The following is a 25,423-nucleotide window of genomic DNA, read 5'->3' as shown; positions in this document are numbered from 1 at the left end:
AAAAACTTGGACTATGTCATTCAGTTGCTACAGGCTTTGGGGATACACAGTCAACATTCAAAAATCAAAACTACTGCCATCCCAAAAGATTACTTTTCTAGGAGCAAAACTGGACACACAATCACAAATGGCTTTCCTCACGGAGGAGAAACAACAGCATTTACCAGATTACTTCAAAAGTCTAGCAAAGCTAACCCAACTGACCGCAAGGAAAATCCTGCAGGCCCTGGGTTTCATGGCATCTTGCATTCTACTGATTCCTCTGGCAAGACTACACATGAGAAAGCTACAATGGTATTTAAAAAGCTTATGGTCTCAGCACAGCCACAACCTAGAAGACATAATACCACTCATTCCATGCCTACAAAGGGAATTTCTGTGGTGGGCTCAAGCAAGCCTTTTAAACCAAGGTATGCCCTTCAACAAAGTTCAAGCAAGTCAAACCATTACAACAGACGCCTCAGATCATGGATGGGGGGCTCACATGGAGGGCAGATGCATTCAAGGTCAATGGACTCCCACAGAAAGGCATCTGCACATAAATCAAAAAGAGATGTTGGCAGTGATACATGCAATAGAAGCCTTTGGAAAATCTATGCAACAAGGCCATCTGCTAATAAGGACAGACAACACCACTGTCATGTGGTATATAAACAAACAAGGAGGCACTCACTTGTATCCCCTCTGCAGACTAACAATGACTCTTTGGGAAAAGTCCCTGAAACTGAACATCCATTTGCAATCCCAGTTTGTGCCGGGCAAGGACAATACTCTGGCGGACAGGTTGAGCAGAAACTTCCTGGATCCACACGAATGGATGCTGCATCCACACATTTTCTCACAAATAACAACTGCATGGGGAAGATCGGACATAGATCTCTTTGCTTCTCACCTCAATCACCGCCTGGACAAGTTCTGCTCAAGGACACACCATCCTCTAGCCTGGAGAACGGATGCTCTCTCCTTCAGATGGAATTCCCTAAAAATATATGCATTCCCTCCTCTACCATTAATCACCAAGGTGTTACTGAAGATCAAAGCAGAGCAACCAAAAGGAATATTGATAGCTCCAGACTGGCCGAGACAGCATTGGTATCCCTTGCTACTGAGCATAACTCACACCAAGCCGTGGCCCTTGCCCCAATGGCCTCTGCTCCTGACTCAGCACAATTTCAGGACTGTTCATCAAAACCTGCAAACATTACAACTGACAGCTTGGAGGGTTCCATGACTTTGACCCATGTCCCCCTCTCCGAAAAGGTTCAGGAAATCTTGTTGGAAGCACGCAGACCTTCCACCAGAAAAACCTACTCGGCCAAGTGGAAGAGATTCATCATCTGGAATGCCAAAAAAGGCCAGGATGCATCAGTGATGAGCATACCTCAGATATTAGAGTACTTGGCAGAAATGTTTCATAGTGGCCTCTCATATTCTTCCATTAAAATTCATGCTTCAGCAATCTCAGCAAATTACAACTGTGATCCACCTGTGTTTTCGCATCCCTTGTTAAAGCAGTTTCTAAGAGGGATAAAGAATATCAAACCTCCCAGAAAACCACCAGTTCCTGCATGGGACCTCAACTACGTCTTGGAAAAATGAACTCTTCCTCCTTTTGAACCAGCAGCATCTTCAGAAATGCAATTTCTCTCCTGGAAAACGGTTTTCCTGTTGGCAGTTACCTCAGCAAGAAGCGTCTCGGAGATACAGGCCCTCATGGCAGTACCTCCCTTTCTCATTTTTCATCAGGACAGAGTGTCTCTAAGGACCAATCCTTCATTCATGCCAAAAGTGATATCACGGGTGTCTCTAAATCAAGCAATTCACCTGCCTACTTTCTTCCCCAAGCCTCAAAATAAAGGGGAAAAGCTGCTGCATACTTTAGACATACACAGACAATTACGCTACTACTTGGACAGAACAAGGACCACCAGGAAGTCTGACCAACTATTTGTGGCCTATGCTGCCGGAGTGCAAGGAAAGGCAGTCTCCAAACAAACAATTTCAAAATGGATTGGACACTGCATCAGATTCTGTTATTCATACCATGGTAAGGGTGTACCAGCCAATATTAGGCCACACTCAACCAGAGCTATAGCCACTTCCACAGCCTTTCTAAGAGGAGTGGCTACAAAGGACATTCTAGAGGCTGCTACATGGAGCTCCATGCATACATTTACCAAACACTACAACCTGCCTTTATACTCCAGATCCCGAGCAGGCTTTGCTTCTGCAGTCCTGCAGGGTCTTTTAGCTACACCATCACTTGCTTAGATCCTACCACCCCCAGCTTGGCTATGGTATTCAACCCATATGTCAGGACTGCAGTTGCATTCTTGAAGGACATAGTACAGTTTTGTACCTACCATAAATGTAGATGTCCGATAGATATGCAACTGCAGTCAGGTTTTCCCTCCCTCCTACCCCTCTGCTATTTTCTTGGGTCCACTCCCCCTCTCCTTATTAACTGGGGATATCTGTTATGGTGTATCTGTTTATTACTGTTGTGCATGTCTGGAATTATTTACATATACATTCACAAAATGTAGCCTTCCTTGGAGGGCACCTGGCATCTGGGGCAAGAAACACTGAAGAAGATGGCGTCGGCGGATGCCTTTATACTCCAGCCGTTCTGACGTCGGAGAGGAGGCGACATCAGCCGACGCCGGACCCAAACTTTGGAATCCGGCCGACTGAGGGGCTGCCTGAGGCAGGACAACCCATATGTCAGGACTGCAGTTGCATATCTATCGGACATCTACATTTATGGTAGGTACAAAACTGTACTTTTTCGATACTATATCTGTTTGCTATTAAGAAAAAAAGGACAGACTTATTCAAAATAAATAAATAAAAAAACAAAATAGCCATCCTGATATTCTGAAGGGAAAAAAAATAACAAAACTATTACATATTTGTCACATTTTAATTTAAATTCTAGCATACCACATTGCACAAAATAAATTATTTTGGGATAGTTAGTTAATAATCTGAAAACCTTCATTGTTGGTCTCAGTTATTCATAAACAATTAATCTGCAGTTTTCAAGCAACAAGATACTTGGGCCCAAAAGGCATGTGATTTGGTGAAGGTAAAATGGCAACGAAAAAGTATTTCTTCACTGACAGCTGTGATGATGTAAGAATGTAATAGACTTTTAGTCATATATGAAACAGGATGAGCAAAAAATGAACTAGTTAATGGGGTCAGTGTCTGAAAAATCAAGCTTAGCTCGGACCATCAGGTTAGATGTGACAGGTCAAATAATCCTTTTTTTTTGTGTAGCTGTAATTAAACATTTGGCAAGAGTAAAAGGGAAGTCGCGCACAAATTCTTAAAAAATGGGAGTGTTAGGTTTATATTTATTGTTTCTTTGTCATTATGGTAAAGTGTTTAGCCCTAATACATCATGATTATACTAGTCATAGCTACTTGTCATGGATGGACTTTTTTGACCATCGCAAGAAAGGCATTGACAGTCAGGCTGGATGAGATGTATAAGGAACACACTAACATGTTTAAGTCTTTGTTAGGAACTTGTGTACATATGCAAGTCTTTGATAATAAATTGTACATTAATTGTAAGTGGTTATATGAGCAATTCTATTGAGATTTGAAGTTTCACTTTTTTTTTGCTAAAACTTGATAAAACTGTCAGCGATAGCAAGTCGTTTTCAGTGATAGTGTGATATGTCTCTGTCTGAGAGGTTCTCAAAGCACAACCACTTTTTCTACATGCTGAAAGGGGTCAATTGATGTGATGTGAGCACTTTGAGAATATTTCGAAGCACCACCTCCTACAGAAGGTATACTAGAGGCAGCTGTAAGGTAGACCCTGCCATATTGAATAGAGATTGTCAGCTTGCATAGGATGGCCTGGGATTTCTACAGGAAGAGTTAGAGACTGTTACTGGGGATAGGTGAATGTGGTCTACCCTCCTTTGCTGACAACCTTGCTCCCCTCACCAGGACAAGCAGTTTAGAAAATGATGACTATGAATGTGAGAAACAATTGGTGGCCAATCGTATTATAAAATGTGCACTGACTTCTATCTTGTAACTAGTGTCTCATATGTTGAACATTTGACAGTAGCTGTAAATTTGAAAAAGAATGGAACATACATAAAGTTTATGACCAACTATTTACAGTTCAGAGAGATCAAAAGCAAGATAATTGTTTTTTTTTAAAGCAACAGGATAATTGTGTACAGAAATGCAGTTCTGCATAGTTGCTAATAGGGTGGTAAAGTACTTAAGCAGAGAAACCATTGCCACACTGCCTGAGGTCCAGGAGACTCTAGACTAAAATGTGGGACAGAGTATTAGCAGTATTAAGAAAATTTTAAGTTTAAGTTTCATTATTCATCTCTTATCTGTTTTGATCCCATAGGTGTTTTACCTTTATTTACACTATTTATGTGTTTATCCCTTTTGTCCAGGTATACGTTCGTCGAGCATATATTGCATATGAACTAAACAGTGTTCAGCATCGCCAACTTAAGGACAATACTTGTGTTGTAGAGTTCCAGTTCATGCTTCCCACCTCCCACCCAAACAGGTAATATCTTGCATGGCTTACTTCTGGAAAGAAGGTTATCCAGTGCAGGTCAGAACACAACATTAAAATGGAATATGTATAAAATGATAATAAAACTGTGCTATGTGATTATGTTGAGCAGTGATATATGCTGGAAAACAGTCATAAAGCAATTCAAGCTTCAACACAGAAGGTTAAGGCTATGAGCTGCTAGTGAGTTTCATTCCTTTGATGTGTCTGCTTCAGTGCATAAGTTTCCAGTGTCAAACTTGACCTTGGATTCTAGCCACCTGATCTGACCATCACAAATTTCTTAAAAAAAAAAAAAAAAAAAAAAAGAAACTTGCAAACTTAACTTACAAATGTTTTCATAGGGTGCTGCCCTCTCCTGCACCCCCACATATGATGGAATTCTTCTACATCCCAGATAGTACCTCTCAACTGCCCCTGATTTTGCCTCTAATTTTTGTCCTTTTTCTTATAAAAATATTCGATTATCTTGTAAATCACTGAGGATTACAGTCAGTCAATAATGCCAGACATTAAAGTTTTATACTTCTTATTGTTTGGAAAATGAAAGCTGATTTTTGCTGTTAACTTTTTTTAAGTGCATTAGAGTAATGTTTAAAATTGTTCCTAATTTTCGACCACTGTTTCCTTATTTTAGCCTGTCTCAGTCCAGAATTCTTGAGCACAGAGGTTGACAGGTATGCTTCTGATCTCTATATGTATATACTACCTTTGAGATCATACCAGATCAAGATAAAGTGGAATGCATTTACTTACTTCCCTCTGACCTGGTACAAGCAGTGAGGTTGCAAGTTTAGAGAAGTGGTGTGGGGGGCACCAGAGATGCAGGAAACAGAAACACATATTTTGATTTAGACTTCCTTGCCATGCCTTGACAGTATATCTAATATTGGTAGGACTGTCCATAGTAGACTGTGGGTAGTATATTACTGTTTGGTAAGTCCTACCAGACCCAGATTCAATATCCTTATTTCTAGTTGGCTGTGTAATTCTGAACAAGTTGCTGATTGGACTGAAACTTCAGAATTACCCTTAAAAAACAGTATTACTGTTTGGAAAAGGTGTACTTAGAGAAATTTACCTTTTTATATGCTTGATAACTAACTGACTTCATAGCTAGATATTTGAACACTGGTTAAATGACTTGCTTAAAGTCACATAACAGGCAAGTGGAGACTAAGGGAATCAAACTCAGTACTACTGGATGAAGCCCGTAAACGGCTTAAAGCCTTATGACTGTTTTGTGTTTAATCTCTGCCTAATAAAGAAGCCTTTGTTTTACAGCTTGCCCTGGTGAACACTTTTAAGGCATAACAGCATCATGATTGATTATTTTGCATTTTGGAGTAAGTAAGCAAAACATTGAACTACCCCGTATAACAATGATTTACATACTATTAAAGATGCTTTGCGCTTGGGCTGGGTGCTTTTGGTTGTATTTGTGTTTATGCAAGCAGCACAGAGAGCTGTAATAAGAGCTGTAGTTCTTGACTATTTTATTGGTTGAAAATTCTGTATTTCTGTAAGATATTTTGGAATATTCTAAATGTTTGTCGCACAAGATTCAGTAGTGAGATATTCATAGTTTATTTACTGTAGGGTAGGTGGCTAGCCTAATATGATGGACTTGGGTGTGCCTGTCTGTGTTGGTGCTTTTTTTTTCCCTGTTTGTGTCAGCGATGCTAGTTTTATGCTTGATACAGTTGTGTGTGAATTTTTTTAATGCTATCATTAAGTCCTTTGAATGTACTAGAGCAGAAGACAACCATTTTATAACAGGAGTAGAACTATAAAATGATCACAGATTGCCTTGAAATTGTAGGCTACTGTACGTTAACTAGGCATGCTTTTTTTACGTTAGTTCAACTGAAGGGGAAACTACTGATAGTATTGCATCAGTCTACAATTAGAAAATATTTATAATGAAGTAATGTGGAAGATGGTTACTTTTCCTTACTCACACGTTGCATTAGTTGATATCTAAAAGGGTTGTAGCCAGGAGTTTTGTAATTGTACACCAGCTTCCAGACTGCTGCCCTCTGACAGAAGTAATCATTAGTACAGCAAACTTCTATGTTACTTCACTTCCGGCATAACTGCCTTTTTATGGCATAATGGTATATATACTAAGCATGGAATTAAAGATGGATCATATTTATTGCAGTGTTTCTCAAACTTTTCTGATCGAGGCCCACTTGGACAAAGCACATAACTCAGTGGCCCCCTACCCCCTTCCATAAATCACATCCATAATATTATCCCTAAGAAAAAGTTTATTTAAAATGAATAGTGATAGTGACAGTTAAATAAGTAAAATTTAAGAAGCCAAATTTTAATTAATAGACTTACAGTGAGTACTGTCACATGTAAAATCTCAATCCTGACACAATAATGAATCATTTTCCCCAGTAACCCCTTCATTAGTTTGTATTATATATGCACAAGCACTAAAATGATGCAATAAATTTGCCCAGCGGTCACTTCAGCAGACTGACTTTGTATGCACAACCAGTTCCATGATACACGGATGAATTATTTCTCTAAGCAACACCTTCATTACTATGTCCAGGTATACACAAGCACCAAAATGAAACATTCACCCAAGTGACCCCTTCAGTAAAATGTTGAGGTATGCACAAGCACCAAAATCAAGCATTTGTCCAAGCAACCCCTTCAGTAATATATGTACAAGCACCAAAATAAAGCATTCACCCAAATGACCCCTTCAGTAAACTTTTAAGGTATGCACAAGCACTAAAATCAAACATTTGCCCCCTTCCAAAGAAAACAGATTCTCGTTTATCAACAATTGCCACCCGTCTGTATATAAACAACAACGTGAACACACACATACCCAAGCATGCAGTCTCGGTGGAATTCAAAGATTTGCTGGCTTCAAATAAGACTCCCCGTGCATGCCACAGCACCGACAGAATTGTTATTTTTTTATAGGATTTCTCCTTTGTTTTCTGGCGCACCGCTGAATCTGTGCTGATTGATTATCTCCGCTTGCACTTGCAAGCTGAGATTAACCAATCAGCTTCAAGAAAGGAGGGACTCATGGGAGCAGTACACCCAGGTACCATACAAAGCCCTTTATTTTGGACAAAAACGGACAATGAAGAGGCCAGATCGGATCTGAAATTTATTTATTAACTCTCAAGGCGCACAACACTTTGAGGAAGGCTGATTTATTTCATTAGAAACCTTTGATTGGAAAACAAGTTGTGTAAGAAATGTATATTACTTTAGTTTCAGTTATCCTCTTTGCTGGTTCACTTATATCATTTTAATAGATTTTAAATGTTGGAAGATGGAACATTTGATGGCATTGTGCTGAGCAAAATATTTTTCCCTTAAAATTAAACTTTACAGCATGGTTTATACTGTGTATGTGTGACTACAGCCATGCTTATAGTTGACTAACAGAGAATAGTTGATAGTGGCATAAGTAAAGCACGTGGAGGACACACTGCAGAATATAGACACTTTCACTTACAGAACACAGAGCATCTATTTTGACTTGGAGTGTGGGAAGAAGTTAATGAAACAAAGTAAACAGCAGATAAATATATACATGTATATATATATATATATATATATATATATATGTATGTGGTTTACTATCAAAATGTGGAACGGCACTTAACGTGAAACTGGGATGGTCTGTGTCTTTTCAAGTTTCCGTAATGCTGTCCTGAGAAATGCCCAAATGCATATTAGCAAATGGTTGTGTACATTCCATATGTGCATTCAATGTTCTGATAACAGATTGCACTACAGTGAGGATCAGGAAATTTACCCTTTTTCTCACTGTAGTGCCATCTCTGATTTGGAATATAAAATATGCAGGGGGTGTGGGGAGTGCAGCTGGGCTTGCCACCCCCTTGCAAAACTCTAAAAAAATTGTACTTCAGAGATGCAATTCTAACAGCACCTTTACCACAACAGCCTGAGGGGCTGACATCACCTCCTGGTATTTTGAATTATTTGGAATGCCGACTTTGAGGTAATCATGTTTGAGATTCTTTGCAAGAAACATTACCACATTCAACAATACTATTCTACCACATAAATAGAAATTTTTGTGACTTTCCACATTTTGATAGTAAACCTATGTGTGTGGGAATGTATATATGTATGTGTATATATGTATGTATGAGCAGATGAATGAGTACTTTGAGGGGCTGATGAATGAAGAGAATGAGAGGGAGAGAAGTTTGGATGATGTGCAGATAGTGAATCATGAAGTGCAGTGGATTAGCAAGGAGAAAGTAAGGATAGCTATGAAGAGGATGAAGAACGGAAAGGCTGTTGGTCCAGATGACATACCTGTGGAAGCATGGAGGTGTTTATGTGAAATGGCAGTGGAGTTTTTAACTAGATTGTTTAATGAAATCTTGGAAAGTGAGAGGATGCCTGAGGAATGGAGAAAAAGTGTTTTGGTACTGATTTTTAAGAATAAGGGTGATGTCCAGAGCTGTAGTAACTACAGAGGGATTAAATTGATCAGTCACAGCATGAAGTTATGGGAAAGAGTAGTGGAAGCTAGGTTAAGAAGGGAGGTGATGATTAGTGATCAGCAGGATGGTTTCATGCCAGGAAAGAACAGTACAGATGCGATGTTTGCTTTGAGAGTGTTGATGGAGAAGTACAGAGAATGTCAGAAGGAGTTGCATTGCGTCTTTGTGGATTTAGAGAAAGCATATGACAGGGTGCCTAGAGAAGAGTTGTGGTATTGTATGAGGAAGTCGGGAGTGTCAGAGAAGTATGTAAGAGTGGTGCAGGATATGTACGAGGGTAGTGTGACAGCGGTGAGGTCTGCGGTGGGAGTGACGGATGAGTTTAAGGTGGAGGTGGGATTACATCAAGGTTCAGCTCTGAGCCCTTTCTTATTTGTAATGGTGATGGACAGGTTGACAGACAAGATCAGACAGGCGTCCCAGTGGACTATGATGTTTGCAGATGACATTGTGATCTGTAGTGAGAGTAGGGAACAGGTGGTGGAGATATGCTCTAGAGAGAAGAGGAATGAAGGTCAGCAGGACTAAGAATATATGTGTGTGAATGAGAAGGAGGATAGAGGAATGGTGAGGATGCAGGGAGTAGAGGTGGCGAAGGTGGATGAGTTTAAATACTTGGGATCAACAGTTCAGAGTAATGGTGAGTTTGGAAGAGAGGTGAAGAAGAGAGTACAGGCAGGATGGAGTGGGTGGAGACGTGTGTCAGGAGTGATTTGTGACAGACTAGTACCAGTAAGAGTGAAAGGGAAGGTCTACAAGAGAGTAGTGAGACCAGCTATGTTATATGGGTTGGAGACAGTGGCATTGACAAAAAGGCAGGGGTCAGAGCTTGACATGGCAGAGTTGAAGATGTTAAGATTTGCACTGGGTGTGACAAGGATGAACAGGATTACGAATAAGTATACTAGAGGGTCAGCCCAGGTTGGAAGGTTTGGAGACAAAGCCAGAGAGGCAAGATTACGTTGGTTTGGACATGTGCTGAGGAGGGATGCAGAGTATATTGGGAAAAAGATGCTAAGGATGAAGCTGCCAGGTAACAGGAAAAGAGGAGGGCCTAAGATAAGGTTTATGGATGTGGTGAGAGAGGACATGCCGGTGGTTGGTGTGACAGAGCAAGATGCAGAGGACAGGAAGAAATGGAAACAGTTGATCTGCTGTGGCGACCCGTGACAGGAGCAGCCGAAAGAAGAAGCAGATATATATATATATATATATATATATATATATAAATAAATATATATATATATATATATATATATATATATATATATATATATATACATAAATATATATATATATATATATGTATGTGTGTGTGTGTGTGTATGTATATATATATATATATATATATATATATATATATATATATATAATGTGTGTACACACGTATTATCATTTTGAAATCTATCTTTAAGATTCTTTCTAGCAATAGTTTTTTTCTTCTTTTATTATAGATATTGAAACTGGGGGGTGGGGGGGCAGTTAAAGTGATCAGTTATTGGCTACTAATTGCACTGTCTGGATGCCTGCAAAGAATACATTTGGAGAAAGCAAAATTAAATCAACCAGAAAAGGATGAGAAAAAGACTATGGCTAGAAAGAATCTTGCAGCTGTTAAACAAAAAGAAGTTCAGCTTTCATCTTTGGTAGAGATGATGGCTTATATAAGTCAGACGTGTATGTAGACACTTTGACTAGCTCTTCAGATGAACTGATAAAACTGCAAAAATAAGAGGGGCTGAACTGAGCATAAGGCTTCTTAAGAACAGCTGTTTCAAAAGTAGTAGAATTAGAATTCAAAATATGCAGACAAAACCTGAGATTTTCTGCACCAGAAATCCTGGAAGGAGCAGACAGCATTAATTTTATGAAAGTGCAGATAAGCAATTAGACTAGTGTTCCATGGTAAGATATAATTGAGAGGGTACAATGTGCGTATGCTCCAAATATGGCCATGAGAAAGTAGACAAAACCTATTTTAGTAAAGACATGGTAATATCAGCAGAAAGTCGAGTTGCTTCAAGGGTGTTTGTGGAAAATGTTTATTCGCTGTATACCAGGTGGACGAGAAGCAAGTTTATCCCATCAATCAGAGAATATCAAGCAGCAATTGTCAGGTTCATGCCGCTGTATCCAGCTTTCTTCAGAATATTTTGTTCCTGGTGTATTGAATACATTTTTGGATGCAGAACAGGCTGTGTAGGAAATAAAAAAAAAATAAAGTTTAGCTAACAAAGAGTGAGTCAGCAAACAGAAGCCCATAGAAAGACTTTACCAGTGAAACCTAAGCTACATAAAAAAGCACATGAGTTAATTAAAAGAATCAGGAATACCTTGGACTTGAACCAGGGACTGGTGTTGGGAGATGGAGAAGATCAGGAGGAAGACAAGCAGTGTTGCAAAATTAGTGAATAAATGGGAAAATATATATGAATCACCATGTGAAATGTGGATTTGCAAGAAAAAGTGGATAAAAAAGACTGGAATTTTGCTGACTGCGTTAAACTGGAGGGTGAATTGTAAAGCATTTACACTATTTTATGTCATTAATGTTTAAAAGGGCGCTGGGGGGATTGAAGAGGTAAACATAAGTAAAACAGTTGTTTTTACTTGTATTTATATAAAAATTTAATGATGCAAATTTGTGTTATATTGTAAAGCAGTTTTATATAGGGTATAGTAAGAAATATTTTAAATGTAAGGTGGGGATAGTCTTATCAGTTACTGCTGTATATTTCAAAGGCATTAAAGCAGGAAAGTATTTTTTCATAGTTATAAAGTATTCAGGAATTATTTACTCTGTAACAAGGTAAGAAAGGATGGAGAGAAATAATTAATATAATGTTGTGATCTTGGACTTCTGTGGTTGAGGATGTAAAAGAGTATTGATTCCATTACATGTAGAATTAAGATATGAATTTCCCCTGTGTTGTATTAAAGCTTGGAACTGGGTTTTCCTTTTTTTAGGTTTGAGAAAAGAGGGCCAAAACACTAGCCGCTTGCTTTCATTGACAGCCTATACCCATAGACTGATTACATTAGCCTCTTCTGTCATCTAACTCTACCCCTGGCCCCATGGCACTACCCCTTCTCTCTCAGTAGATTGATTAGTTGCACTTCTATCTGACCCCTCCCAGTTTTCCGTGCTTTAGGCCTGGCATAGAGCTTTCTAGCCCTCTTTTGCTCGGACTTCACCACATGGAACCTGAAAAGTGGAAGAATCTGAACAGCAGAACCCTCACTAACTGCTAAACAGAGGAAGAGGTTAGATAGTGAAGACCCCAGACTGGGCCACCATAGGTCCATGCTCTGAGATCAGGTTCTAGCCACTTGGCCTGCATTTAGCATAATTTCTGTAATTTGCAGTACAGTTTAAATTGTTATCCCAGTGCCCTTCAACACTGCTGACTTATTTACACCATTGGCACAGTTTGCCTGTGTTTAAAGATCATCTGAGATACTTCTTTTATTAAAAGCTTTATATAGTCATATAGATTTTAAAAAAAATAGCACTGTGACTTGTTTCCAGTGTAAGCTATTTGTCTGGATGCATGTATTTTCTGAAAAAAAAATGTGAGTCACCTAGTGTGGCTCTAGGTCAGTATTCATCAGAAAGAATGAGGACTTTTCACATTAATCATGTGTATGAGTTTCTTATTAGCAGGGACTATTATATATATATTTTTGTCAAACAAGAGTTCAAGAAGTATGAGGCCCATAAAAGTGGGCACAGCGTCTTACATGTGATACATGAATTGATAATGACAAGTCAGACTGGAAGAAGTTCTGTAATAAAATTTTCATAATTTGCTTCAAGGAATACAAGACCCACAAAGGCAGGTACAGCCTTTCGTATTACATGTGATACAAAACAACTCATAAAGTCTGATGGTAGCCACTTAAAATCAGGGATTTTCAGTGATCAAACTGTAAACCAGTCTACAAACCACTCTGTTAGATGGACCAGATGAAGCTCAGGTAAAAGTGTTTTATTAAATATAAGTTCTGTAGTGGTAGCTCATGGTGGGTTGTAATTCTTTGTTTGTTAAAAATAAAAACCTTTTAGCTAAGAATAAGGTTCTACTGGCTGCTGAGCTGGTAGACCCTCATGGGCCCTTCAGGAATATTCAAATAAGGGATTAAATTCTAAGCTTTGGGACTGACTCCATGTTTTTCCATCTCCAAGATGTTCCTCTAGTCAACCCTTACAAGCCTAGCCAATATAACCCAATTTTACTCAGAGTATGGCCCTTAGGGACAAGAAGATAGCATGCATTTGTGCCTGTGCATTGAGTATCTTTGAAATTGTCCCTGTTCATAAGAGACATAGGCACTACCCCAGATGTGAATTTGCGATTCCCCATCCATATCCAAACTACGTTTGAAGATGGCCAGGGAAGGGCTTAGCTTAATGCGAATAGGAAGCCTGTCCCATTGAAAGGGCAGTCTGCTTTCTTAGGGCTGAAAATAATGTTTACTGAAAGCATGTAAGCTGTTTATCACATCTAGGAAGGGAATGGAGATAAGAAAACAACAAGTAGCAATTTGTGTAAATGGGAATTGAATTCCAGCTGTAGCATGTGCATTAGCGTGGTTAAACTTAATTTTAGATTAGGTAATGCCTGTGGGTGCAGCCATCAGTTTAGGGCAACTTCCCTGTCATGAGGACTAAACTTCATTTGTTGAAAAGATACATAGTTTTGCATGCTTGTTCTAAGTTAAAGGGGATGGGCTCTGAAAACATATTTAGGTTTATGTTTGAGTGTTTTAAAGTCTTGAAAAACGTGACATAGGTTCAAATGGAGATGAGAAGAAGCAACTGCATAAGAAATTACCCTGTCATACAGTAAACAGTCAACACTAAAAATTGAAAATCTACATTCAAAAGAACTGTCATCCATAACAGGTGTGAATAATATCTTTCTGTCATAATGGTTACTCTGTCCATATTATCATGGAATGTAAATAGTTTTACAGGTATAGATAAAATTAGAGTACTGAATTATATTCCGAAGTGTAGAGTATAAATAGCAATGTTGCAGGAGACGCATTTTGGTAAAAATGAGCATGTGTATTTGAAAGAAAAATTTTTAGAGTGGGCATTCAGTAAACTATCTAGGACAATGGAAAAAGAGAGTAATAATACTGATTGCTAGAGGAGTCTAATAGAGATATGATAGGCAAAAATATAATAATAGTAAATTTGGGGCAGTACAGTGTTATTGGCAGGGGACAAGGGTTACTCTGGCATGCATTTATAATCCACCTAAAACTGCTATTAACATGTTCAGCTTTAGCAAATATTGCTATCTTTTAAAAATAAGATATTCATAACCAAGTAGGTATCCAAGGATAAATCTTCTAAGGCAATAGCATCTGCTCTTAATAAGACCCTATCCATCCCAGACTGTTACATTACAAATACCCATGTCCATTGTGAAATCACACTCTAGTGATTCTAGTAATTTTCTCCTTGACCACCCATGCAACTAAACAGCAAAAGTAAATATCATTATGGTCAAGTTCCATGAGTAAGTTAACCCAAATTTGTGCTGTAAACATCTCTTTAGTTTATCAGTTTTACCCTAACATACAATATCTGGCTAAATAATAGCTTACCTTAATTTCAGTAGTGTCAGGAGACATCCATTTGGTGCTGTAGGGTGAACTCTTACAGAAAATAAATGTTATTCTTCAAATTATGCTGCTAAGTTTTCATAGTTTTCTTGCAAAAATAGTCCCTTCCCCATATGTGCGATCTACTTTCTTTTACAGCTGCAGTCTTAAAGATCATGTTTAAAGTGGCAAAACAAACTTTTATTTTTAAATAAAAGTTTGCGTACATCTTTGTGAATGAGAACACTCTTATGTAAAATTGTTTGTTTCAGCCATTTTAAAAAAAGGTTTAAAAAAGCTTCTGAACACAGACGTATAAGTTACTTCTGCCATTGTAATATTAACATGATGACAGGAAGAGAGGCCAGTTCTAATTACGTTAGATTAGTGTAATTATTGTCACTGCTGAAATGACACCCCAGCCCCATATGTAAAAATGGGAAAAAGGGGTTGTGGATGGTTGGATGGAAATGCTTGTGAAGCAATTATATAACTGCCAACTTGTTAAATTACAAAAAGGAGCTTTTGAAAGTTAAGGTTTTTTGGAGGTGCTATACCAAAAATCATTTTTTTTTATTATTAACAATATTTCATGTTCTTGGTATTAAAATTACATATCCAAAAATAAAATATTTTGAGAGGTTTTCAAATGAATTTACTTACTTCATGGCATTTAAGTGTAAGCCTTGATTTTTCCCTATGATTTTCTAGTAAGATTTATTTTTTCTGTTATAAAATATTCTGTCATCTTAGTTCACAAAAAGAATATTTCATGAACATCCTATATGAGATGAAAAAAAACTAAAAGTGAAGGATTTTTTAGTTGTTTTGTGTCACTACACCAACATTTGCATTTTCTTATAGCCGTTCAAAAGAAAGAAAACCCCAGCTGCCTATGAGAACACAACGCAAAACTAAATTTAACCAACACATTTTATAATTTTTTGAAAACAACCAATGCAAGAAGATATCTTAAGTCAGCCCATAAAATGTAATACTCTGTGTGTCAAAACACCCCAATCCCTCTCCCATGGTTAAAATGCATTAATCTCTGTGCAAAGAAGTGAATATGCTCTTCCATGCATTCTCATCCACTGAAAAGTTTTGAAAGTTGTTTTTGACTTGTGGATCATACAGAGCTATGCGGAAATTTCAGCTCTGAACTTTTAAAATAATTATCAAGAAGAAGGAGCCTTGTTTCTTATCTGACCTTACAGAAAGGTATTTGGTTTTAATTGCCTGATAGAATCCTTGTTGATTATACCAACTAAAATAACATTTTTCAGTGTTTTAGAAGAAAGAACCAGTCTTCCTTGAGATTTGCTCTTTTTGCTACCAGAAAAAAAACGTGATTGCTTAGTGTATCTTTGAATGCAGAGCATTGCATTATGCATTCCTTTTCTGTAGACAAAAGTAATGCCATTTTTTTATCATGAATTGCACTAATTGTCTACTTTAGTTAAATATCGGGGTATGTCTATAGGTGATCGTAAAAATATAGTCTTGTCATAGATCATTTTATTTACTCATATCTGGAGGTTGGTGTATGCATAACTTGCTGTTCCATGTCTGTCTGTTTGTATAACAGTGTTACCCCCTCCTAACACACACTGAGTTTGGATGTACTTTTGACTCTGTACTGAAATTTGAGAAGCTTGAATTTATTTAATTATGGGGCCTATAATTCTGAAGTTATAAGATATGCTGTGATTTGAGTGCTGTGTTTTGTAAATGTTTATGGTGTTGGTACATACCTAAGAGAACAGCCCTTTAGTTCACAATAGCTGTATTTTAGTATTAAATAAGAACAACTATTACATTACATAACTCTCTGGTTGCTTACCTTGTTTTGTTCTTTCTGCATTGAATGTCAAGGATTACAGCTTTGAACTGCATTGATTTATTTTTCTACTTACACTGCTCTACACTGAATTCTAATGGTCTCAGTATGCTATAGAATTTTGCCACCTAACATAATATTGTTTTAGTTTTGGAAGCATAGATCAAACTATAAAAAGAGAACACCACTTAAATGGCAGTTCCCAACCTATATTCCTGGTCATTGGTTTAGCATTTTCTATAAATGTTCACAAACTTATTCTCTGGATACTTTTATGTTAGAAATATTGGTGGTCACTAATGTGATGGGTTACTGTATTGCATAAAACTGTATATTACCTGACTTCTTTAACTCTTAATGTCAAGCATTTCTGAGCAGAGTTGGATGTTACAGATGTTTACTGCCACATAGTATAACTCAGTATTCACCATGCTTGAGATAGCTGGCATTTCCACAGCAAAATGGAGGGCTGAAGTACTGCTCGTGTCTTGTGGAGCCACCAGTTAAGTAATGTTCTCTTTAACTGATATTACTTCAAACATTCCAGCCATGCATATGTGATATATGCATGTGATATGTGGATATACACAAAGAAATGCACATTATATATATATATATATATATATATATATATGTATATATATATATATATATATATATATATATAAATATAAAATAAATATACATGCGCGCGCACACATATAGATATATGTACGTGTGTGTGTGTGTGTGTGTGTGTGTATATATATATATATATATATATATATATATATATATATATATATATATATATGTATGTATGCATATGTGTGTGTTTGTGTGTGTATGTATGTGTATATATATACACACACACACACATATACACAATACACGTATGTATGGACACACACATACACGTATGTATGGACACACACATACACATATGTTTGTACACGCACATACGTGTATGTGTGCATGTATGTATTTATATGTACATGTGCACGCATATTTTTGTATATATGTATAGACTGGAGTAATAAACACTAGCTGGAATGAAACCAATAAATGAATCAAATCAAATAAACTAGCATTGTATTACATTTCCTGTTTCTGTGCAATGCTCCTCTTATTTGTACATGCAGAACTCTGCAAGCAGTTTTGTAAATGATCAACTGTATTTCTTGGAATCTGTTTTATGCATGTAAATCTAAAGATAACTGTAATGTAAGTGTATTTATTTCTTGACATTTTCATAGCACTGCCTTTTAGTCGTAGCTGTGTTAATAATTTTATGTGCTCCATTTTTTAGTGTTGCACTGCATACATTTTATTAGTAGATTGTTATTACTTTTGCATTAAGTCAGGGACCTAGCTACTTTAAGTGGGAGAGTTTTTTTTTTAAACAAATGAAGCTAGAAAGAGTCAGAAGATCAATAAGCAGACAGGTGCAGCAGCAGCAGTGGTACTGCAGGCATTTTATCAGATTATGATGGCAAAACAAGAACAGAGTTTTTAAACAAAGCTGTCAGTTAAGCAACCAGACTGTGTCCCTATTCTCACTTTTGGCATGTGCAGTGGGTAATTACTAAAAGGATATTCATCATTAGATCACTGTTGCAGTAAAGCTGCCAAGAATATCATATGCCAGGCCAGTCTACGAAAGCATAGGTACCTTTTGTGCCATATATCTGATCTATGACCCGCGCACAAGACTACATGCTATGCTGGTACTTAAAGGATGTATGGGTATGAAGATCCTCAGAACTTTCTTGCTGCCAGTCTGTGAAGGAAGAGTTGTGGGCTCTGAGTTCCATTGCCTTTTACAGCTGTATTCATTGTGGGCAGCTAAGTATCCTTTTGGGGACCTTTCCTCTTTTCTTTGTTTTTCTTGTGAAAAATTATTTTATGTCATCAAAGATAGGGAAATGCAACTGTTTATCTTCAGTAGGATTTGAACATGGTTATAAGGTTCATCAGTCTCTTCTACCTGAGATTATACAAAGTTGTTTGTCGGCTATACTGTATATAGGTTCATAGGTCGGTACTAGGCTATTGGCCCTAGGACCTATATAAGCCTAGCCAAACTGTACTCTGTTTTTTGCTACCCAAGAAAATTATTTTCCTGTGCCTCTGTCAAGCAGAGCCACAGAAGTGATCCCCGGAGTGAATTTCCTATCTCCCATCCAATCATCAAGATTTTTCTTGAAGAGTGCTAATGAGGAGCTTTGTTTGATATAGATAGGTAGTTTGTTCCAGAGTATGGGAAGTCTCTGGGACAGGAATCTATCCCTCCAGTATGTTCTGTTTATTGTGGTGGCAAGGTTTAGGTCCCTAGAGCGTGTAGCTCTGAGGGATTGGGATTTCCTTACGTGGAGCATGTCCAACAACTCTGGGTTTGACATAGCTTTGTATGTTAGGCAGAGATTGCTTCTGAGTAGGCGATATGCGTTAGAGTAAAGCTGGAGTTTTTTGAGACGACCTGTGTAAGGCATCTGTTTGAGGCCGGTAATCCTGTTTGTGAGGTATTTCTGTGGTCTTTCCAGTTGTTGTAGATGTCTTGTGAGGTACATATCAAAAGGGGCATTGTACTCTATAATGGGTCTAATGAGTGATGAGTAGAGAGGAACAATGACCTCTTTTTTTCCTGGATGAGAAACCTTTTGTGATGAGGTGTGCCACGTAGAAGGATTTCCTGACTACTGTGGCGATGTGATTATCAAAGGAGAGACTACTGTCCACCTGTGTCCCAAGGTCTCTTATCACACTTTCGGTGTTAAGTAGAGTATCACCTATGTGGTAGTTCATGGGTACAGAGTTTTTACCAAAAGGGATGACAATGCACTTTTTGGCATTGAGCTTGAGGCCATGGCTTTGAAACCAGGTATCTGTCTCAGTGAGGCCCTTTTGTAGGATGTCCACATCGTTGGGAGTTTTGATTATGCAGTCATCTGCGAACTTTTTGAGCCAAAGACCTTCTGTCTAAGCCTGTACGTCAGAGAAGTAGATACCAAACAGGAGAGGACCTAGGACTGAACCCTGTGGTACTCCACTTGTCACTGGTCTGAAGTTGGATTTAGAGTCTGCTACTTTCACAGTGTGGGTTCTGTCAGTGAGCCAGTTGGCAATCCATCTTGTGACATAGGGATGTATACCTTGTTTAGTGAGTTTATCTATAATTCCAGAGCTGGGGATGGTGTCAAAAGCCTTGGCGAGATCTAGATAGGCTGTATGAACCACCTTACCCTCATCTACAGCTTTGGTGACCACTTCAAAGAAGTTTGTCAGGTTTAGGAGACATGATCTGCCTTTTACAAACCCAAACTGGGTAGGGTCCAGAGTTTGGAGATTACCAATGTCATTGTTTATAAGTTTCATGATGATACATTCTATAAAATCACCAAGCTTTAACATGTGCTAATTGTCTACCTCAGATGTCCCTCCTCAGCTTAGACAAAAGTCTTAAGAAACAGAAGGATAATGCGAGCTTCCCTCTTCTTTCATTCTGTCAGAGTCAGATGTTTCTGTTGAGGCTCTTGATCAGCTCAGGCACTGTTTGCCTACTCTACCTGTTTCCGCTATCAGGACTGTTTTGGAGGCAGACAAGGAACAGGCTGCTAGCACATGTCTACTGACCTGATCAAAAGGATGAAAAGGCTGCAAAATGGGAACAAATGCTGATTTTCTGTTGGGTAACTGGAAGGATTCTGCAAATTCTCAACTGAGAATATGTATCAGAGACCCTTACGGATGTAGGTCTGGGCTCTGTTCCTTCTCATATTATATCTTTGGATAAACCAAAGAAAGCAAAAAAAAACAAACATGACTCCTGCCCTGCTACCCCTACCACAAGGAGTGGTTTAACTTCTCTTATGCTTTTTAAAGCCCTTATGTCCTTATAGCCTACTCTGATTCTCTAACTTAAATGCTGCATAAACGAAAGAGGGTGTCATCAGAGCCTGATTCCAAATCGAATCACATACAGACTATGATTCAGATGATACTTTGTCTTTAGACTCATCTCAGGAAGAGCTTTCCTTTAGTCATGCAATGTATAAAATGATGAAGTTCGTTAACTAAGATCACAAATAAGAGTCAGAAACACAGAAAAGCTATTACGATATTGCATACAGACATCTCAAAACCCTCTGTTATTTTCCCTATTTTGAAGGTTAGAAGACACATTTTTATCTACATTTCTGGTTCCTCAATCCCAGCCTCCTGCTTCTTTACAGTACTGGCCATCCATAAGTACTTGCACAAAAACCCTTCTGACCTATCAGTCATTTCTGTGGAATCGGATAAAGCTTCCAAATTACTCTCTTTCATCAGTGCCTTACAAAATGATAAGGTTAGTAGGACTGTGGACAAGTATAGAAAGAAAGTGTATACTTCTGCTACCTTGTCTTTCATGGCGTTAATTACCAGACTTGTATGACTAGATATATGCTTTCTATTTTTGTCAATATTGCTGACGTAATGCCAGGTTTGCCTGACTATGACACTGAGTTCTTTGCAAAATATGTTTGGTTCTGAGGCACAAGTTGCAAGACATTCCATCAAGTGTGGGTATGACTCTGCCTACACCTCTTCTAGAGCAGATGCTACCAAATTGGTCCTAATCAGGTATTCCTGGCTTTGCCTCCAGTTTTTTATCTCCTAATGTCAAGGTTAACTTACTAGATGCTCCTTTAGACAAGGATAATTTGTTCAGATCATCTTCTGCAGAAAATATAAAAAAAAAAATAGAGGAAAGGGAAATATAATGCAGTTTTTTTCTTTCCCCACTCCTAAGTCCCAGAAAAACTACCTCTCCATGTTTGGTCCCTTTTTTCCATAAAAAAAAACCTCAGGTCTTCTCAGCAGAAATGAAAGAAATATTCTAATAAAATGGCAAGAAAATGCCAAGTCTAAATTCAAGGGATCCTAGAGATCCTTCTCAGACAAAATTTCCAGTTTCTCATTTTTTTCCCTCCCTTTCTCCTTCACTCCACCTCAGTCTAACCCTTCCCAACCTGTCAGGGAGAATCTCTCTCTGCCTTTGCCTTTGGAGAACAATAACATCTGACATGTGGATGTTAGCCATCATAAAGAATGGGTACAGACTACACTCGAATTCCCCTCAGTACCTTCTGGAGTTCCTCAGGTCACTTCAGACCAACATCTGGTCCTCCCAATTCTGTCTTGTCTGTTCCTGCAGAGGATTATAGAATTTGTCACTTCCCATCAAAAAGAAAAGGTTCTGCTCCAGGCTTTTCCTTATCACAGGAGTAGAAGAAACTTGAAGGCGAGTAGTTGACTTATCCAGTCTAAATACTTACATAAAAGTTCCAAAATTCAGATCCTAACAGTCCATACTTTCTTTCCTTATCTTTCTCTATGCTCTTACTGTTACTTTGAATCTGAAGGATGCCTACCTACATACAGTATTCACCCAGATTACAAGAGATTCTTGAGGTTCTCTGCTTGGGGTATCAGTTTCAATTTACTGCTTTGCCGTTTGGGCTTTTCATGTCACCAAGGGTTTTCACAAAGTGCTTGCCCCTTATCATAGCCTTCTGTAGGCTCCAAGGTATCCATATTTATCCATACTTGGGTGATTTTCTTATTCAGACCACTTCAGTTGAAAAGATTCTTCAGGATTTACATTTCACTATTAACCTGCTTCTCTGCCTAGGGTTCACTGTTAACTTCAAGAAATCTGATCTACAGCCCACTCAAGTCTCTTTTAATTCTTGGATGTCTTCTGGATAATTCTAGCATGATGGCTTTTATTCCTCTGAAAAAGATCCAGTTCTTGACAACCTACTTTCTATCCCCCATAAATCTAAAGATGACCTTTGCAATAAAGATTCTGAGAGCCTTGTTGATATCCACAATTCAAATGGGTTCTTTTGCCAGACTCCACATGATAAAAATCAAGTGGTAGCTAAAAACAATTTTGGGCACAACACTACCACCCTATCTTTTCTTTTGTGAAGAGAGCTATGTTGGTGGATCAACCACATAAAAATCAATCCAGCAATCCCCTTTCTTATTACTTGCCACCCCAACTTCAAAAGGTCTCAACAGATGCCTTGGACATTGCATGGAGGGTTTTTCAAAGTGCTTCAAGTTCAGAGAGTCTGTTTCAAACAAGACATGAATATGCATGTAAACTTCAAAGAGATGAAAGCTCTGATCTTTATCCTCCAGTCTCTTCAACTTTGAACTCCAGGGATTCATCAAGCCTTAACAGACAATGCCACAGCCATGAGATATTTCAACAAAGGGGGAGGAACAAAGTTGTCAGTTTTGCAGGTTTACAGTGATTGCTTGAACCATTGTAATACAAAATAATCTTTACTTCCAGGCAATATACAAGCCCCCAGAACTGAATTCATTTTGTGATCAGCTCTAAGGCAGACCCTCATAAATAGAAGTTGAACAGAGCGGTTATCCTTCAGATTTTGGATCAGAGGGAAAGTTCCCAGATTGATTTCTTTCCTTCCCCTCAAAAGAATCCGCTCAGACTACTTTTCACCAGAGTTCCATGCAAGGAAGCATAGAAGATGAATGTCTTCTCCTTTGTATGGAAAAGGAAATTCCTTAACATTTTCTCCCTTTACCACTTCTGGATCTTCAGAAGGATTTTTGAAATGGCAATCCAGAAATATTGTTGGTGACTCCCTTTTGGCCTAGACAGCATTGGTTCTCCCTTCTTTTTTCACCTAACCATTGGCAATCACAAGTTACACTTGCACAGCAAAAGGGCTCACTCATTCATCCAAACCTTAGGATATTGAATCTAACCGTCTTGATGATAGGCTTCTAATTCCTTTCTAGCATACAGCTCTAACAAGGTGCATTTGATAGCCATTTCTGCCTGCCTGACAATTGTTTACCCCTATTTCTTTATTTTATGAGGTTAAGCAGCTTTATAAAAATGTCCTCTGTATCAGGATCCAGGAAATCCACCCCACTTCTTTGGGACCTGAATTTTACACTTGAAAAGTTAATGCTTCCACTCTAAACCTGCCTCTTTCACTTCTCTAAAATTCTGCACTTGGAAGATAGTGTTATTAGTGGTATTAACATCTGCCAAAAAGATTTCTGAGTTTGCTCTTACGTGCATTCCTCTATTCTGTTTTTTTTTTTTTTTTAAATATAGAGACATGTTTGACCCACAGGACTAACCATTCTTTTATGACCAAAAGTTTTTATTGAAATGTCTCTAAATTAATGTATCTGTCTACCTATGTTTTTCCCAATCTTCAAAATGAGTGTAAAATGTTCCTCCATTTAAAAGATGTCAACAGACAATTAAGATTCCATTTGATTAAGACAAAAGCTATTAGTAAGCCTGACCGGTTTATTTCCTTTGAGGTAAAAAGTTGAGTTTTCCTGTTTCTAAATAGATCATATCTAGGTGGATTCCTCTTTCCATTTCTGCTGTTTTTTCCTTGGCATGTGTCTCCAAGGACAGGTCAAAGCATATTACACCAGAGTAGTAGCTTCTTCTGGAACATTTTTTTCAAGGGTCTTGACTCTAAGTCCATCTTGGAGACAGCTACATGGTCCTTTGTTCACAGTTTACTAAGCACTACAATATAGATGCATTTTCCAGAGCCAAAACAGATTTTATGTGAAACATCCTTCAAGAGTTGCTGGACTCCTTCTGTCCCTCAGACCTCCAACCTTTTTGCCTAAAAGCTCTGGGAATCATTTGACAAGTCAGCCTTGCTGCAGCAGTGAATCTAGTGATGCACATACTGTGTAGGAATGCACTGTAAAAGTAGATGTTCAGATAGATCACTGGTGCTGTATATGCATCTTCCCTCCTTTTTCCCTCTGTTTATCCATGGCCAAGGTAGTACCCCATACTTTTCCATTCCCTTTTTCACTTTTTTGTCTGAATTATCCTCATTGAGCCTTAGTCCATTTTTTTTCCTGGTGCAAGAAATCTCTGAGGATTTGCGCTCGTGTGTCCAAGTACCAGCACTTAGTCTCATGCATAGGTTGTACGTCAGATGTATGGCATGACAGAAAGGTACCTAAACTTTTGTAGACTGGCCAGAAGAGGAACCCCATACCTTTCTATCCTCTCTTTTTCACATATTTGTGTCTGAGGCTCTATTCTTACTAAGCCTCAGTCCCTTTTTTCCTCTGGTAAGTGATCAGTGAACTTTCAGGCCTCCATGTCCCTTAAGTACAAGCACATATTCTCATGTACAGGTTGTAGGTCAGACATGTGGTGTGAGAGGAAAATACCTAAACTTTGTTGACTGGTTGGACATACAATATCCTGGGAAGGACACATCCCATAAAGCAGAATTATTGCAACAGTGATTTGTAAAAACATCTACCGACATGTTAAGTTTGTACATAATTATGTATCTGAAGTAGTTAACTTCATTTTATCTGCAGCCTGTGAGTATACAGATCCGTATTGGATCCAAGCCGGCAACATTTTTTCTAGCATCTGCTCCAAGCTCCTCCCCTTACCCATAATGCCCTACCATCTCCTATCTTCCCCCAGATCTTGTTTACCGTGCCAGTAGTGTGCATCGTGGTCTCATTTGCTCTGAGCTCAGGGATAGTAAGTGGTATTAATTGTTAAATCTAGTGTATGTCTGAGTGATTTATTTTCCCCTTCCTCCCCTTGTTAGCGTATCGTTTGTTTGTCGGTTTAAAAAAAAAAGTTTTTTTGTTAACTTGGTAGAGTAGTTTTAGGCCTGCCCTTCCCCTACCTGTGTTTGTGTGTGGTTAGTCTGGTAGGTAGTATTTTCTTTTTGGGTGCAGGACCATGGCTTATCAGCCATAATCTGTTTTCAAAAAATGTACAGTGTGTGGCCATAAGCTCTCCCCGGCTGATGGTCACACTCTGTGTGTGATTTGCTTGGGAGTGGCACATTTGTCCACTCA

General features: G+C 38.3%; 1 protein-coding gene across 6 annotated transcripts in view; it reads left to right on the top strand.

The window, feature by feature from the left end:
- The window catches only part of ACACA (acetyl-CoA carboxylase alpha), a 2,143,878-nt gene that overhangs the window by 789,529 nt on the left and 1,328,926 nt on the right, over window positions 1-25,423 (top strand). For all 6 annotated transcript variants that reach the window (XM_044054575.1, XM_044054578.1, XM_044054576.1 and 3 more), the window contains one exon: window positions 4,437-4,555. In XM_044054575.1, the coding sequence (XP_043910510.1) occupies window positions 4,437-4,555 (119 nt within the window). The remainder of the gene's footprint in view (window positions 1-4,436; window positions 4,556-25,423) is intronic.

Source organism: Protopterus annectens, chromosome 13.part0, assembly GCF_019279795.1.
Source record: "Protopterus annectens isolate FY-2018-M chromosome 13.part0, PAN1.0, whole genome shotgun sequence".
Taxonomy (NCBI): Eukaryota; Metazoa; Chordata; order Ceratodontiformes; family Protopteridae; genus Protopterus; species Protopterus annectens.
Note: the sequence above shows the minus strand (reverse complement) of the source record. Positions and strands in the feature narration are given on the sequence as shown.